Source organism: Salmo salar, chromosome 05, assembly GCF_965601325.2.
Source record: "Salmo salar chromosome 05, fSalSal1, whole genome shotgun sequence".
Lineage (NCBI taxonomy): Eukaryota > Metazoa > Chordata > Actinopteri > Salmoniformes > Salmonidae > Salmo > Salmo salar.
In genome coordinates, this window is record NC_138295.1 from 48,221,228 (window position 1) to 48,237,349 (window position 16,122).

At 42.7% G+C, this 16,122-nt stretch overlaps 1 protein-coding gene and 1 pseudogene across 1 annotated transcript; one reads left to right on the forward strand and one right to left on the reverse strand.

Annotated features, from left to right (window-relative positions):
* Positions 1–1,263: 1,263 nt before the first annotated feature.
* LOC106604985 (chromobox protein homolog 6) lies at positions 1,264–2,940 on the reverse strand. Its single transcript, XM_045718281.2, has one exon. The coding sequence runs from the start codon at positions 2,923–2,925 to the stop codon at positions 1,408–1,410; it is 1,518 nt and encodes a 505-aa protein (XP_045574237.2). The 5' UTR covers positions 2,926–2,940; the 3' UTR covers positions 1,264–1,407.
* A 6,325-nt stretch (positions 2,941–9,265) lies between these two features.
* LOC106604980 (CTP synthase 1-like) lies at positions 9,266–15,562 on the forward strand (annotated as a pseudogene).
* Positions 15,563–16,122: the final 560 nt, after the last annotated feature.

Consider the following 16,122-nt stretch of genomic DNA (forward strand, 5'->3'; position numbering starts at 1 on the left):
CTACCAAATACTAATTGAGTGTATGTAAACATCAAACCCACTGGGAATGTGATGAAACATTTACATTACATTTACGTCATTTAGCAGACGCTCTTATCCAGAGCGACTTACAAATTGGTGCAGCCATCTAATACAGTATACGGACGAGATGCAGTGGAGTTGGAACTGAGCAGCTATAAGGCAACACATGCTTTTAAATATTGTAATAATATTGTACAAATACACCAGACAGAGAGAGAGAGAGACAGAGACAGAGAGAGGGGGGCCCTATAGAAACAGGGGCAGCACCAGAAGATGGTCAGATCTGGGACCAGGATATCAGAACGCCAACACAAACTGGTTCAGAAGGCCATTGAGAGGTTTGGACTACAGGTTATTCCACAGAGAATATCTGGTAGGTAGGTACAGACATGATGCAGAGAATATCTGGTAGGTACAAACAGACGTGTTCACGGTGGATAGGTTACATACTACATCATCATTAATCCCACTCCATGCAGTCCACGGCTTAAATAATTAGAGAGTCAGTTTAGAGTCTTGACTGAGGTTCCAGGAATACTGAACATTCCGGAATCTTGAAGGCGACAGCGAGTTAAAGGCAGGCGTTGGAACATGGCAATAAGAAAAGCAATAACTTAACTTTCTACGCTTTCACCGCTTATTTGTATTCTTTTTGCAGCTGAATTAACATTGTGCGTGCATATAAATATATACTTATATAGGCCTGTGCATTCGAGAGAGAGAGGAAAAAAAGAAGGGCTTGTAATTCACATGTGGATATTGGATACGGAAATGATACAGAATACGGTTGTTGTCACTAATGGAGTCAAGTGCGTTGCTAAATATCTCAATGTAGAAATGCAGTATTGCCGAAGCCCAACAAAGCAAGTGCAACGTCATTTCAGCACCTCATTTAAACCTTAGAGTTGGACTTCCAATGGGAAAAATGGGTATAAATATGAACAAATAACAAACACTGTTATTGGTTGTATGAATTTCCCTACAATAAAGATTGAATTGATTTGAACGTTATTATGACTGAAGGTTTCTATTACCAGCCTCCAAACAGTCAAGGTTGTGAAAGTGGACATGAATTGAATAAACTTTATTGATCCTCAGAAGAGAAATCATGCTGCATAAAGATAGACAAATCAGCATTATTATAGATGTATATTGCACGCCCTGCTGTTAGCTTTTTATAGTTCTGTTCAAAAAAATAACGCTCTTCTTCAATATTCAATGGCCTGAATTTCATTATTATTGGAAGTTTTTTTTTTAACCTTCTGTGTTAAAATAGCATTACTCCCTAGCCTGGTCCCAGACAATGACCACAGGAGTTGGCCAAGACAGCACAAACAGATCAGGGAGCCAGGCTAATTCATTCATCTCCACTTCTTTAATCTCTTCCTATGGCTTGGATTGTGGGGGGTTCTTCAGTGGGGGTGGTGGTGGGGGGGGTGAGGAGGTGGTATTTTCTGGGAGTATTGGTTGGGGGGAGGAGGGGCGGGATGAGGGGGAGGGGAACTCTTTGATAGTGACGGTGAGGAGGTTGGTGGTGACGTCGGTCACGACCACGTTGGCGCTGCTCGCCACCATCTCTGGGTGCCAGTCGGGGTCGCCCTCGGCGGGGACCCTCTGAGGATTGGAGGTCAAGGGGCAGGCGCCAGGGGGGTGAGGCGGGGAGGCGGTACTGACGGAGGGCGGCTGGCGTTTCTGCCGGCGCCGACGGCGAAGCTTCCTCTTCCCCTCCTGAGGCGCGGAAAGGTCCAGAGCATCAGCATCATCCTCTTCATCAAAGGAGGAAGAGGAGGACCCGGAAGCAAAGGAGAGGGAGGGGAGGAGGGGGTTTGGTCCTTGTTCAGCGTTCTGGTTCTTCTGGAGCTCTGGGGGGTGGCTAGGGGTAGACTGGGCAGAGGAGGCCGAAGCCTGGGCGCTCAAGTTGGGAGCCGACCCAGAGGCCCCAGTGGCGGGTCCAGGAGGGGTAGGATGGTTCTGGGCGGGTGTGGTGGATCCACTGGAGCTGGAGGGAGAGGGGGGTGGCTGGGTGTCCCTAGCCCCTGAGGTCCCTGTGCTGGAGCCTGTGGCTGAGTGTGGAAGGTGTAGAGGTCCGGGGCCACCACACTGGAGACCAAACGGCTTCCCGTACATGGGGAACCCCAGCATGGGCTGGAAGGGCCGGTACGGAGCCTCTCCACTCCTCTTCCCTATGATCCTATTTCGGGAGGGGATGTTCTGACGACCCCCTTGGAGGGACATGGAGCTGGATGGCGCCCTCCGGTTACCCCCGCCGCCCCTTCCTCCGCCTCCACTTCCTGGTTTGTCGATGACCTTGAGGTTCAGGATGATGCGACCCCGTTTGACCTCGCGTGGTTTGACGCGACGATTGAGGATGCGGACGGTCTCTGAGAAGGGGGAGACGGGGGGCCGCGAGGGGAACCCACTGGGGCCGGAGAAGGATCCGGGAGTGGCCAGGGGGTCGGGGCGAGGTAAGGGGCGGCGGGACATACTAGTGCAGCGTCGAATGTCTTTCTTCAGCTTGTGTGTCGCTGCTAGGGAGTTGAGTTTAGGGGAGGGTGCTGGAGAGGCGGAGGGGAAGGAGGATGAAGGGGCTCGAGGAGAGGAGGAAGAAGTGGAGCGAGGCGCTCGAGTGGTGGGGGTCTCTCTCTTTTGGGCGCCACGTGCCTTGGCAGGAAGATTTTTGGGTTTGGGTCCCCGCTTCTTTGGTCCGTGGAGTTCTCTCTCACGCTCTTTCTGTTCAAATCCTGCGATCAGTCTGCCATCCAGGATATTCTCTTCTGGTTCCCAGGTACTGTGTTTCAGTGCCCATCCTTTCCATTTCACTAGGTATTCTAGGCGAGACTGAAGAGAGAAAGGTACAGCGGAATGAGAAAAATCCCAAAAGTGTTCAATACTGTATTCAGCCATTTAATAGCTAGTGTATGAGCAAAAATTGCTTCTTATTACCTAGCTATTCATGATCACTAAGATAAATATTAAGACTAACGTATTACTCTAAATAATACGTAACTCAATACATTGACTATAATTGACTATAATACATGAAAGAAATAAAAGTTGAAATAAACTATTATTCTGACATTTCACATTCTTAAAATAAAGTGGTGATCCTAACTGACCTAAGACAGGGAATGTTTACTGGGATTAAATGTCAGGAATTGTGAAAAACTGTGTTTATATGTGTTTGGCTAAGGTAAACTTCCGACTTCAACTGTATAGAATTTGATTTGAGAAAAAGGAAGCCTGTACAGAAAACAAATTTTCCTAAACAGGCATCCTGTTTGCAAAAAGGCACTTAAGTAACACTGCAAAAAAATGTACAAAGCAATACACTTTTTCTCCCTAATACGAACTGTTATGCTTGGGGCAAATCCAACACAACACATTACTGAGAACCACTCTGCATATTTGGGCTCCAGAGTGGCGCAGCGGTCTAAGGCACTGCATCTCAGTGCTAGAGGCGACACTGCAGACCCTGGCTCGATTCCAGGCCGTATCACAACCAGACTTGATTGGGAGTCCCATAGGGTGGTGCACAATTGGCTCAGCGTCGTCCAGGTTAGCCTTTTGTCCGGGGTAGGCCGTCATTGTAAAATAAGAATTTGTTCTAAACTGACTTGTCTAGTTAAATAAAGGTTAAATAATAACATGTCAAGCATAGTGGTGCCTGCACCATGTTATGGGTATGCTTGTAATCATTAAGGCCTGTGGAGTATCAGGATAAAAAAAACATGGAATAAAGCTAAGCACAGGCAAAACCTGGTTTTGTCTGCTTTCCACCAGACTCTGGGATATGAATTCACCTTTCAGTAGGACAATCACCTAAAACACAAGGCCAAATCTACACTGGAGTTGCTTACCAAGTAGACAGTGAATGTTCCTGAGAGACTGAGTTACAGTTGTGATTTAAATCTGCTTGAAAATCTACGAGAACACCTGAAAACAATGATCAACAACCAATTTGACAGAGCTTGAAGAATTTTGAAAATAATAAAATGGGCAAATGTTGCACAATCCAGCAGTGGAAAGTCCTTAGAAATGTACCCATCGCTGCCAAATGTGATTCTAACATGTATTAACTCGGGGTTGAATACTTATATAATCAAGATGTTTTCGTTTATATTAATTTTGTAATTGTTAAAACCTCTTAGGGCTAGGGGGCAGTATTTTCACGGCCGGATGAAAAATGTACCCAATTTAAACAGGTTACTACTCTGTCCCAGAAACTAGAATATGCATATTATTAGTATATTTGGATAGAAAACACTCTGAAGTTTCTAAAACTGTTTGAATGGTGTCTGTGAGTATAACGGAACTCATATGGCAGGCAAAAACCTGAGAAAAAGTCAAGCAGGAAGTGGAAAATCTGAGGTTGTAGTTTTTTCAAGTGATTGCCTTGACTGTATATAGTGACTTAGGGTTCATTTTGCACTTCCTAAAGCTTCCACTAGATGTCAGCAGTCTTTAGAACTGTGTTTGAAGATTCTATGGTGAATTTGAAGGGAATACCAGCTGTGGTAAACTGGTGTCCCATTATAAGGCATGGGCTCAAGTCACGCGCAATGACTTGGGAGCGAGCTGAGTTCATATTCACTCCTAAAGAGAACGGATAGGAATTTTATTCAAGGTATATGATAAAAACAACCTTAAGATTGATTCTATACATCGTTTGACATGTTTCAACAAACTGTAGTATAACTTTTTTGACTTTTCATCTGGACTAAGTAAGCATGCACGTAGTGGATTTGGATAGTGAACCTAACGCGCGAACAAAATGGATTATTTGGAAATAAATATGAACTTTATCGAACATTTATTGTGGACCTGGGATTCCTGGGAGTGCCTTCTGATGAAGATAATCAAAGGTAAGTAAATATTTATAATGTAGTTTCTTAGTTTTATTGACTCCAAGATGGCGGGTTTCTGTTTGCTAGTTGTTTGTGTCATCTGGGCTGTACTCAGATTATTGCAAATTGTGTTTTCGCCGTGAACCTTTTTTGAAATCTGACAAAGTGATTACATTTAGGAGAAGTGTATCTATAATTCTGTGCATAACACTTCTATATTGATCAATGTTTACGATGAGAATTTACGTACTATGTGTGCTCATTGTGCTCATTCACCGGAGGTTTGGAGGGAAAACATTTCTCAACATTACGCGCCAATGTGAAATGCTGTTTTGGGATCTAAATATGCACTTTATCGAGCAAAACATACATGTATTGTGTAACATAATGTCCTAGGAGTGTCATCTGATGAAGATCGTCAAAGGTTAGTGCTTCATTTAGCTGTGTTTTGGGTTTTTGTGATGCATCTAGTTGCTTGGAAAATGGCTATGTGGTGTTTCTTGTGAAGTTTATGTCCTAACATAATCTAATTTTATGCTTTCGCCGTAAAGCCTTTTTGAAATCGGACAATGTGGTTAGATTAACGAGAAGTTTATCTTTAAAATGGTGTAAAATAGTTGATTGTTTGAGAAAATGGAATTATGAGATTTTAGCTGTTTTAAATATGGCGCTCTGATTTTCCACTGGCTGTTGTCAAAATCAATCCCGTTAACGGGATGAGAACGGGAAGGGGTCACCAACAGGTTTTAATTGTCAATTAAATCCATTTTAATCCCACTTTGTAACACAACAAAATGTTGAAAAGGTAAAGGGGTGTTATTGTTAAACAACCAGCAATAACGTAATTTAACATCGTTAGCTAAATTATACCAGAGAGGTCATTATATTTATTTTTTTATTTTTTCATTTATTTTTTATTTCACCTTTATTTAACCAGGTAGGCCAGTTGAGAACAAGTTCTCGTTTACAACTGCGACCTGGCCAAGATAAAGCAAAGCAGTGCAGCAAAAACAACAAAACAGAGTTACACATAAACAAACGTACAGTCAAAAACAATAATAAAAGAAAAATAGAAAAATCTATGTACAGTGTGTGCAAATGTAGAAGAGTAGAGAGGTAGGCAATAAATAGGCCATAGAGGCAAAATAATTACAATTTAGCATTAATACTGGAGTGTTAGATGTGCAGATGATGGACTAGAGTAGAGTTACTGGGGTGCAAAAGAGCAAGAGGGTAAGTAATAATATGGGGATGAGGTAGTTGGGTGTGCTATTTACAGATTGGGTGTGTACAGGTACAGTGATCGGTAAACTGCTCTGAAAGCTGATGCTTAAAGTAAGAGAGGGAGATATAAGACTCCAGCTTCAGAGATTTTTGCAATTTGTTCCAGTCGTTGGCAGCAGAGAACTGGAAGGAAAGGCGGCCAAAGGAAATGTTGGCTTTGGGGATGACCAGTGCTATGTACCTGCTGGAGCGCGTGCTACGGGTGGGTGCTGCTATGGTGACCAGTGAGCTGAGATAAGGCGGGGCTTTCCCTAGCAAAGACTTATAGATGACCTGGTGCCAGTGAGGGCCAGCCAACGAGAGCTTACATGTCACAGTGGTGGGTAGTATATGGGGCTTTGGTGACAAAACGGATGGCACTGTGATAGACTACATCCAATATGCTGAGTAGAGTGTTGGGGGCTATTTTGTAAATGACATCGCTGAAGTCAAGGATCGGCAGGATAGTCAGTTTTATGAAGGTATGTTTGGCAGCATGAGTGAAGGAGGCTTTGTTGCAAAATAGGAAGCTAATCCTAGATTTCATTTTGGATTGGAGATGCTTAATGTGAGTCTGGAAGGAGAGTTTACTAGGTATTTGTAGTTGTCCACATATTCTAAGTCAGAACCGTCCAGAGTAGTGATGCTAGTCGGACGGGAGGGTGCGGGCAGCGATCGATGGAAGAGCATGCACTTAGTTTTACTAGCATTTAAAAGCAGTTAGAGGACACGGAAGGAGTGTTGTATGGCGTTGAAGCTTGTTTGGAGGTTTGTCAGCACAGTGTCCAAAGAAGGGCCAGAAGTATACAGAATGGTGTCGTCTGCGTAGAGGTGGATCAGAGAATCACCAGCACCAAGAGCGACATCATTGATATATACAGAGAAAAGAGTCAGCCCGAGAATTGAGCCCTGTGGTACCCCCCCCCCCCCCCCCCCCATAGAGACTGCCAGCGGTCCGGACAACAGGCCCTCCGATTTGACACACTGAACTCTATCTGAGAAGTAGTTGGTGAACCAGGCGAGGCAGTCATTTGAGAACCCAAGGCTATTGAGTCTGCCGATAAGAATGTGGTGGTTGACAGAGTCGCAAGCCTTGGCCAGGTCGATGAAGAAGGCTGCACAGTACCATCTTTTATCAATGGCGGTTATGATATCGTTTAGGACCTTGTTGCGTGGCTGAGGAGCACCCGTGACCAGCTCGGAAACCACATTGTATAGTGGAGAAGGTACGGTCGGATTCGAAATGGTCGGTGATCTGTTTGTTAACTTGGTTTTCAAAGACCTTAGAAAGGCAGAGTAGGATAGATATAGGTCTGTAGCAGTTTGGATCTAGAGTGTCTCCCACTTTGAAGAGAGGTTGAATAGGCTAGTAATAGGGGGTTGCAACAATTTCAGCGGATCATTTTGAAAGAGAGGGTCCAGATTGTCTAGCCCAGGTGACTTGTAGGGATCCAGATTTTGCAGCTCATTCATAACATCAGCTGTCTGGATTTGGGTGAAGGAGAAGCGGGGCTATGAGATGAAGTACGGGATGGGGAGGGTGGTTGACCTCAAGGTCTCCCCACTGGAAGCCAGAGGTAGGGGGAGTGGGGGAAACAGCGCACCTCTAACTTTGTACATTTCTAATGCAATTAGTGCAATCAGTCACACTACGAAATCCTACCAAATAAACCACAATTCATTCATTATACTGTGAATATATAGTTTCACAGACATATTGTTGAATTTTTTTCTGGTTTGTGCGAAATCATTAGGAATAATATAAAACCGGTCCCACCTGCACACCACCAAGGTGAATTGGTTTAGTCTTGACTCTTGGTTGACAGTGTTGGGGGATGGGTAATGTATTGATGCTCGAGTGCCAAATCAACCCAAATTTGTTTCTATTTGTCTTTGTTACTTTTTGATATTTCTTATTTTTGTATACATTTTTATATTTATGTAGTTTTAAATGTTATAATTATTTATGTGTTGTTCCAAATGTCTTAATAAAAATTACAGTTTTTGTTGTGGGGGTCGTTGCACACGGTCGTTGCACACCAAGCTAGCGTTACTGTTGCAGACTCCAAGCAAGTACCTATGCCTACCGCAAACACAACAGTGACGTTGCTCAAGTCCTGCTCATGAGTGTTTACTGTGCAGTGCGCAGCAAATACGCGCAACAGATTGTACGTCATTTGCAATCAATTCTGCCTTGATTATGCAGCCGCAAGGTCTTCTTTTGTGTCAGCTTGCGCCACACTTGTACCAACACAGAAGAACGTGCGTAGGCAAGTAGTAACAATATCGTGTATGAAACAGAATACATGAAGAATTGACTTTAGACCATTTCATCTGATCCTCCTGAGGCTTGTGCGAAATATTTAATATGTATAATTCGGTGAGTTCAAATTGAGAAGAAGCTAGCTACCAGCTTGCTGTGCTAACTACACCAGATAGCAAGACAGCTACGGATTAGTATAGTAGCTTGATCAAGTGAAGTCTACTGTAATGCTCTCTACCAGTGGTGATAGTCATATTTTACATCGCTAGCTAGTGAGATCATGTAAGAAGCAGCGAACCTGGCTGGCTATATTTGTCATATCATGTGATTTATATTTTAGTGTATAAACAAAATTATCTAAACAGAAACAATGTGATTATCATGATGACAATTCCTTGCATGCTCTGTTTATATTCAACTGCAGTGACATTTTTATTTCCCCACCATTGTATTTCCGTAATTGTGACAAATTGAAACTGGGTGAACACCCCGTCTCGAACAAAGGACAAAAGAACTACAGCCACTATAGTAGTTGGAAGTGAACATACAAACATGAACAGCGTTGTGGTGATCGTGGCTGGAGATTTGTCTCTCCCCTGATCATTGTTGCAGTTAATTTTTTTTCTTTTTTTCTCTTTTTTAAATTTGCTGCTGCCAAAGAGAAACATTTCTGTACTCCCCCAGGTTTTGATACCAGCTGATGCAAATAGTGCACAGATTTGAAACTGGACGTGTACTGCTTTGAAGCCTTCGACCTTTTAACGTCCCATCACATGCTGACCGCTCAGGAAGAAAAGGACTTCCTGGACTCACTTAAAGAGAAGACGTGGACGTGTACTGCTTTGAAGCCTTCGACCTTTTAACGTCCCATCACATGCTGACCGCTCAGGAAGAAAAGGACTTCCTGGACGTTTGGAAGAGATCCAAACACTACGGTGAGTATACGACAGCCACCATGACATGAATGGAATTCAAATAATTGAACCGACATCTGTCAATTAGTTGTTTAAAAACTGTAAAATAACAGACATTTCGGTTAATTGCTCAATACTAACCTATAGGGATATAGCGAACATGTTCTCTGTTGTCTAACATTGATTGTCATCTTCTATTTGTTTCTAGGTTTCACATGCCACTATGAAGTGGTCACTAGCAGTGTCATATCAGGAATGGGCAAGGGCATCATTGCCAGTAGTGTGGGCTTAATCCTGAAGTCCTGTGGTCTGCATGTAACTGCCATCAAAATCGACCCATACATCAACATTGATGCTGGCACCTTTTCACCTTATGAACATGGTGAGTGCATCTGGGGGGTGAGTTCTCAGACCTAAGCATTTCATCTGTGAGGGCTAGGCATGCATTTGCCTAGACCATCTAATTTACTTGAGTTGCATCACCCATCCAGGTGAAGTGTTTGTGTTGGACGATGGAGGTGAGGTGGACCTGAATTTAGGAAACTACAAGCGCTTCCTGGACATCAGGCTAACCAGGGACAACAACCTGACCATGGGCAAAACCTACCAATCAGTCATCAACATGGAGAGGAGGGGAGACTACCTGGGCAAAACTGTACAGGGTGAGAGGGAGAACACTGGTTCTCCGCTAGGCAAGGGACATTAGGATTAGGGCAACACCTGGAAACCTATGACATCAGTCCTAGTAGTTGTGTTGATTTGTAAGGGTCTCTCCATAGTCCTTATTTCTATTCTGATCTCGAGTCTCTGTGGATGCTGACTCTATTTTGTTGATGTTTTCTCTCTTACCTCAGTGGTGCCACACATCACAGTTGCCATTCAGGAGTGGGTGGTGAAACAGGCCAAGATCTCAGTGGATGGCGATGGGGTGGCGCCACACGCATGCGTTATAGAGGTATGAGCCACAGTGTAGTCAAGTTTGTCTTATTATGAGTATTATTATAGGCCATTGTGATTGTCCCCATGCAGTTGTTATTGGTGTCTATGGTTTCAGCCAGGGATTGTTAAGCTGGGTCGTATTCATAAGGGCACACTGTAGCAACACATTTCAAAACCTTGTGTAATGGAAAACGAGCAGTTCAGTTAGTACCTCCTGGTTTCAGATGGTTTCTTGCATTTTACCTAGTGACTGAGGTCTCAGGCTGAGGTCTCAGGCTGTCCCCTGTGTTGACGTTTGGGAGACATTGAGAGCATGCCATTTATCGAGGCCTTCAGACAGTTCAAGGTGAAGCGGGATAACTTCTGCAACGTTCACGTCAGCTTACTCCCACAGGTAAGAGCTTTAACACACACGCAGAGTAGGGCTTGTTTGAAAGCCAATTACAGCGTTGCAACAAAGCACATCTGTACCAAAAGTGTCAAACATTGTCAGCCCTTTACTGCATTAATACATACACACACACACAATTGAATCAAAACACAATCTCTTACATAAGCATTGTAAAACATCATGAACACTTTAACTTAGTCTCAAAAGTACATGAGTTGTGTTTCAAGTAAAAGGTTCTACAATGACGCTTAACTGAGAACTGAAATGTAACTTTGTCTGCCTTTAGCCCAGTGCCACAGGAGAACAGAAGACTAAACCCACTCAGAACAGTGTCCGAGAGCTCCGTGGACTAGGACTCTCCCCAGACCTGGTAGTTAGATACTCCCTCATCCTTTTGCCTTGGGACTCTTGGAATTGGCTAACTATGGCATAGACTATTATCAATGTGCTTCTCCTAATGTATTTTCAGATCATGTGCCACTGTGCGACGCATCTGGAGAACGCTGTCAAAGAGAAGATCTCCATGTTCTGTCATGTAAAGCCCACACAGGTAAGGCCTTCTCTGTCCTTGACCGTTTTAACATGACTGGGTCATGTTCATTAAAATGGACTGAAACAGGGAGGAACTACATGAATTTCAGTTTTCCGTTGCGTGCCTAAATGAACACAACCCAGAAAAAAGTTAATGTAAAGTCAACCAGCAACATTTCATATAAGTTTGAAAACGTAATCCGATTCTTATAAGAGAGAATACAGTAGATGGCACACGTCAAACGTGGTATTAATGACCCTATGTCATGGGTCACGTGTGTATGCTCATATATGGGCATCCTGTCAGGACATCCTGACAGGAAGTTCTCAGGTGGTCTAGGGAGTGCCCATATATGGGTATCCTGTCGTTCGGTTCTCACGCTTTAGAGTGAGTGTTAATTTAAGCATACAGTGCATCTGTTCCTTTGAAGCTGTCATGATGATTGATGTGTCCCCACATTTAAAAGAGTATGGCCCCCACCCTGTTGTAGTGACCTTAGGGCTGTTGTCTATGAAACAGGAATGTCCGGGGGTATTGGGGGGGCAGACGCATTATAAATAAACCCCACACCACAAGCGCCCACGATAAACCACTAAAGAAATTAAAAATAAACCCAGAACATTAAACAGAAAATTAAACATGTCTCCTAGGTCAATTGTAGATGTACTTTGTGCCTCGTGTCAAGAACACAATGACAAAAGCATCAAGGACATTTTGTGTGAGGCCCCTGAATGTTTTAAAGGAGTTTTGGATATGAGTGATGGACATATGGCTTACATTTTCCAACCAGAGGATTCAACTGGTTACTCGCCCAGGACATACCGAGTAAAACATTGAAATCTGATCATTTCAACGCTTTAAATGACAATTTTGAGCTAGACGATTTGCGGATGTATGAAGCGACCAGACATCTTGATACAGCCAATTCTGAGGTAGAAACAATATTCAATCAGGATATTCTAAAACTGGAGGACACCGAATTTTCCGATATGTCTTTGTCAATTGTATGTATTTTTTATGATAACATTTATATATTTTGTATAAATATATTTGAATATTATTTTAGAAAAGGCCCATGGAGTTGGTGGAATCGTCCTTGACTGTCACGGCTGTCTAGGACCAGTGGAGATGTGGAATCAGGAGCAGGAGACAGAGGGCCGGAGCAACTGTGTTTTAATAATATTAGTAACACGCAATAGCCGTAGGGCACCAGGCGCGTGGCGAAGTCTGCCAGGGGAAAAACACCTTCCCAAAATAAGCGCACTGGAAACAAAAAGCGCACGGGGCGCAGCCCGGCAATAATAATCGACAATAACAATTTACAATCACAACTGTCCTGAGTGGACAATAAACAATCCCGCACGAGAACCCCAACTGAAAATACACACTAAATAACCCCCCACTAATGACAAACACAAAACAGGTGCGAGATAGACAGACAGACAAAACCAAAAGACACAGAAACAACGATCGGATGCAGCTAATAGGCCGGCGACGACGACCGCCGAGCGCCGCCCGACCGAGGAGGGGCGCCACCTTCGTTAGATACTGTGACATTGACTTCATGGCCACTTACTCAGCTGGGCCAGGGGCGCTTTAATTAGGTCGGGTATGAATGTCCGACATATCTCATCCCCATAAAAGGATCAAATCGCCATTGCCCGATCTCGCTGCTTTCTCCTCCTTAACTCCAAAAGTTCTGTGCGTCCATGAATCCATGTAAATCCACAAAATCTGTTGCGATCGGGAGAGTGGGCCATCAGTTATTGTTAATAGTTATTACCGCGGAGCACAGCTTGGAGCGCACGCTTCAAATCTATTTTGTAATGTGAATGGTCAATGATCACGGCCCTACGGATCATCACAGGCCAATTACGCCATCGATATATCGTTAATATGTCATGAAATTACATGTACACATGAAGACACTTGAAAGGGTGAAATATGAAACGTCATTGTTTGCTGATTCTGATATCAAACTAATGGGGATTATAGATTGAATAACCGATCACTGTTTGTATTATTCTTCTCATAATTATGATAAATAGTTCTGAGCATGAATTACTCAAGGATGAATCCTATTGACTTCTTAATGAACTGGATTGTTGAATTCCCTAATTATGTTAATAATGGAATGATGGTTATGATTTGATCTTTGTGATTATGAATTTGATTGGATACATGTTTTGAATTTGATTGGATACCTGTTATTCGGTTTCCTTTGTTACGCAGCACAGACTACTCAGTAAATATACCACTTTATGGTTAAAGGAATTCCTGCCTCAGTCTCATCCATTCCTCTGTCACCTGTTCACCTTCACTGTCAGTCATCCTACCTGTCCAGCTACCAACACAGATTCCACTAATCTTTCAATTATTTAACATGTTTTGTTAAATGGAAATTATATTCTGTATGTCACTCTATAGTTCCATCATAGAAATTCTGATCAGACACGTTCAGCCTGACTTTTTGTTCTTGCACACATTTAATCCCAATTGTCTTTTTGCAAGGGTATGTTTGGGCAGGCAGTTGGCAGTGTGTGAATTTGCCCGCAATGTTCTTGGCTGGTAAGGTGAGTAATCTTTGGATCACTAATCATTATATCCTTGAGGTGTATGTTGCATAATTTCAGAATGTAAATAAGTTAAATGTTCACCTCTCAAACCAGAAAATGGATCTGAAATGCTTTTTTCATTTATTTTATTTTATGACAGATGCCAACTCTACTGAATTCCACTCAGAATCTAAATACCCTGTGGTAGGTATGCCATAGTAATGAAGTCCATCTCTCTGTCACCTCTCACTGAGTTTTGGCTCACGAACATTGTGATATTCTGGTCCTTTTTTGACAGGTGATTGACATGCCAGAACACAACCCTGGGCAGATGGGTGGGACTGAGGTTGGGGAAGAGGCGGACCATCTTCAAATCCAACACCAGCATTTTGAGTGAGTGCTAATCTTGGCAAAACCACATAGCATTTGATTGTGTTTGGTGTGTTATAATGGTTGATAATATTCAGAATCTTTTTTATAGGAAATCTGTATCGCGAAGCTGAACATGTTGACGAGAGGCATTGTCACCACTTTGAGGTATAAGAGCTGAATCGAGTCATGATTTGTATTTGCTTTACATTACATGTTACTTGAAGACAATCCATTGCAGATGGTAGTGTTACATGTATTACATTCTAAGTGTGGATGGGTTGAATTGATGGGAGCTCTCAATCATCTTAGGTGAACCCTGAGCTGAAGCACCACCTTGAGGAGAGGGGCTTCCATTTTGTCGGCCAGGACGTAGAGGGAGAGAGGATGGAGGTCATTGTGCTGGATGGTGAGTTAACCATGGAGACATTTCAGTGTTTTCCACTGTCTGGCTCTTGGAAATGTTAAATAGTGCGTTATCACTTCATAAAGTACTTTCTTGACTGAATTGAACAACAACAAAAAATATAAAAATGTTTAGGGCTATCAAATGTAATGACAGTTGTAGCTATGCCAACCGAAATGTATATGTCCGTAGCCTCCATCTCAAACCGATCATCTTCTTACCTGTGTTTCAGATCATGCTTATTTTGTTGGAGTGCAGTACCCCTCAGAGTTCACTTCTTGTCCCATTATAAGAATATTTTGAAGACACAACGCAGAGGACGAGAGTACCACAATTAACGATCAATAGGAAATTGTCAATGTAAATAGGAGTTGAGTTTCAGTTCAACAGCTGTTTAGAATCTGTGGAATGTCAGTCCTGAACTCAGAGCTACGTTCTGTACAATGAGTCTGGGGCAGGATACTTGTTATTTGGCCCAGTTGTACTGCAAGGACTTCTGATTAGCCAACACCAGGCTAGGGTGGGGGGTTATAAATGTCATCCTGTCTCTTTGTTCTGTGGAGAAAACTGAGGACAGGGAAGACTGATCTACTTTTCAGCATAGCATCTATGATTTGTCCTTCTCAAATAAATCTATTTTCTCCCCCTGGTTTGCTTTGGTGTCTGTGTTATTGAAGAATAACATCAATTGCTAACACCATCAAGCCCTCGCCCCCCTACTTTGGCCTCCTGCTGACTGCAGCAGGGAAACTCCAGAGCTACCTACAGAAAGGTTGTCACCTCTCACCACAGTAAGACCATGCATATCATTGTATTTCTCATAATTTCCTTTTACTCCACCAGATGTAGGCAAGCAAGATGAACAGCATTTGGGCTGCCGTAAAGGGGAATGAAAAAAGTTACCCAGCCAGTATTGGATTTTTCTAATGCTAAACCAAGTTTATATCTATGACTTATCATATCATCCTAAGACATGGATGTAAATAACTCTGTCCCTTGTGTTACAGAGACACATACAGTGACAGCAGCTCTCCAGACTCTGAGATCGCTGAACTGAAATTCTAGGAGTTACCAGTTACATGCACCTGTTACTCTGTTCATGCTGGTATTACTGTTAAAGGGACTATTTAATTGTGCCTGTTCACCTCACCTGTTTGAACTCAATACACCTCATTTACCTGAATATAAATACCTTTCATATCACCCAACAGAAGGTGTCATTACTGAGAAAAGTAGCACTCTGAAATGATGCAGGAAGCAAAAATGGCTAAATGTTAGACTATTTTTAAGTGTTTATCACTATAATTGAATGCAACATTGGCATTACTATGCCCCCCCCCTTTAAAAAAATGGTTTTCTTCAAAGTGAAACTTTGGCCAAGAATAATATATGTAAATGTGGTAAGATATGTATGTGCTTGTCAATATCCCTCAGAAAAAGCCACCCAGCCAGGTGTTATTGAATAAAACAGTGATGCACTAATGAATGGAAGATGAAAAAAATAAAAAATTATCCATCTTCCATTCTGCACTATTTCAATATCATCCTTCCCATTTTTAAATAACAAAGAAAACCTCTTGAATTTATCTGCAATGCTTTAACTTTTATAAATGTTTCCTATTATG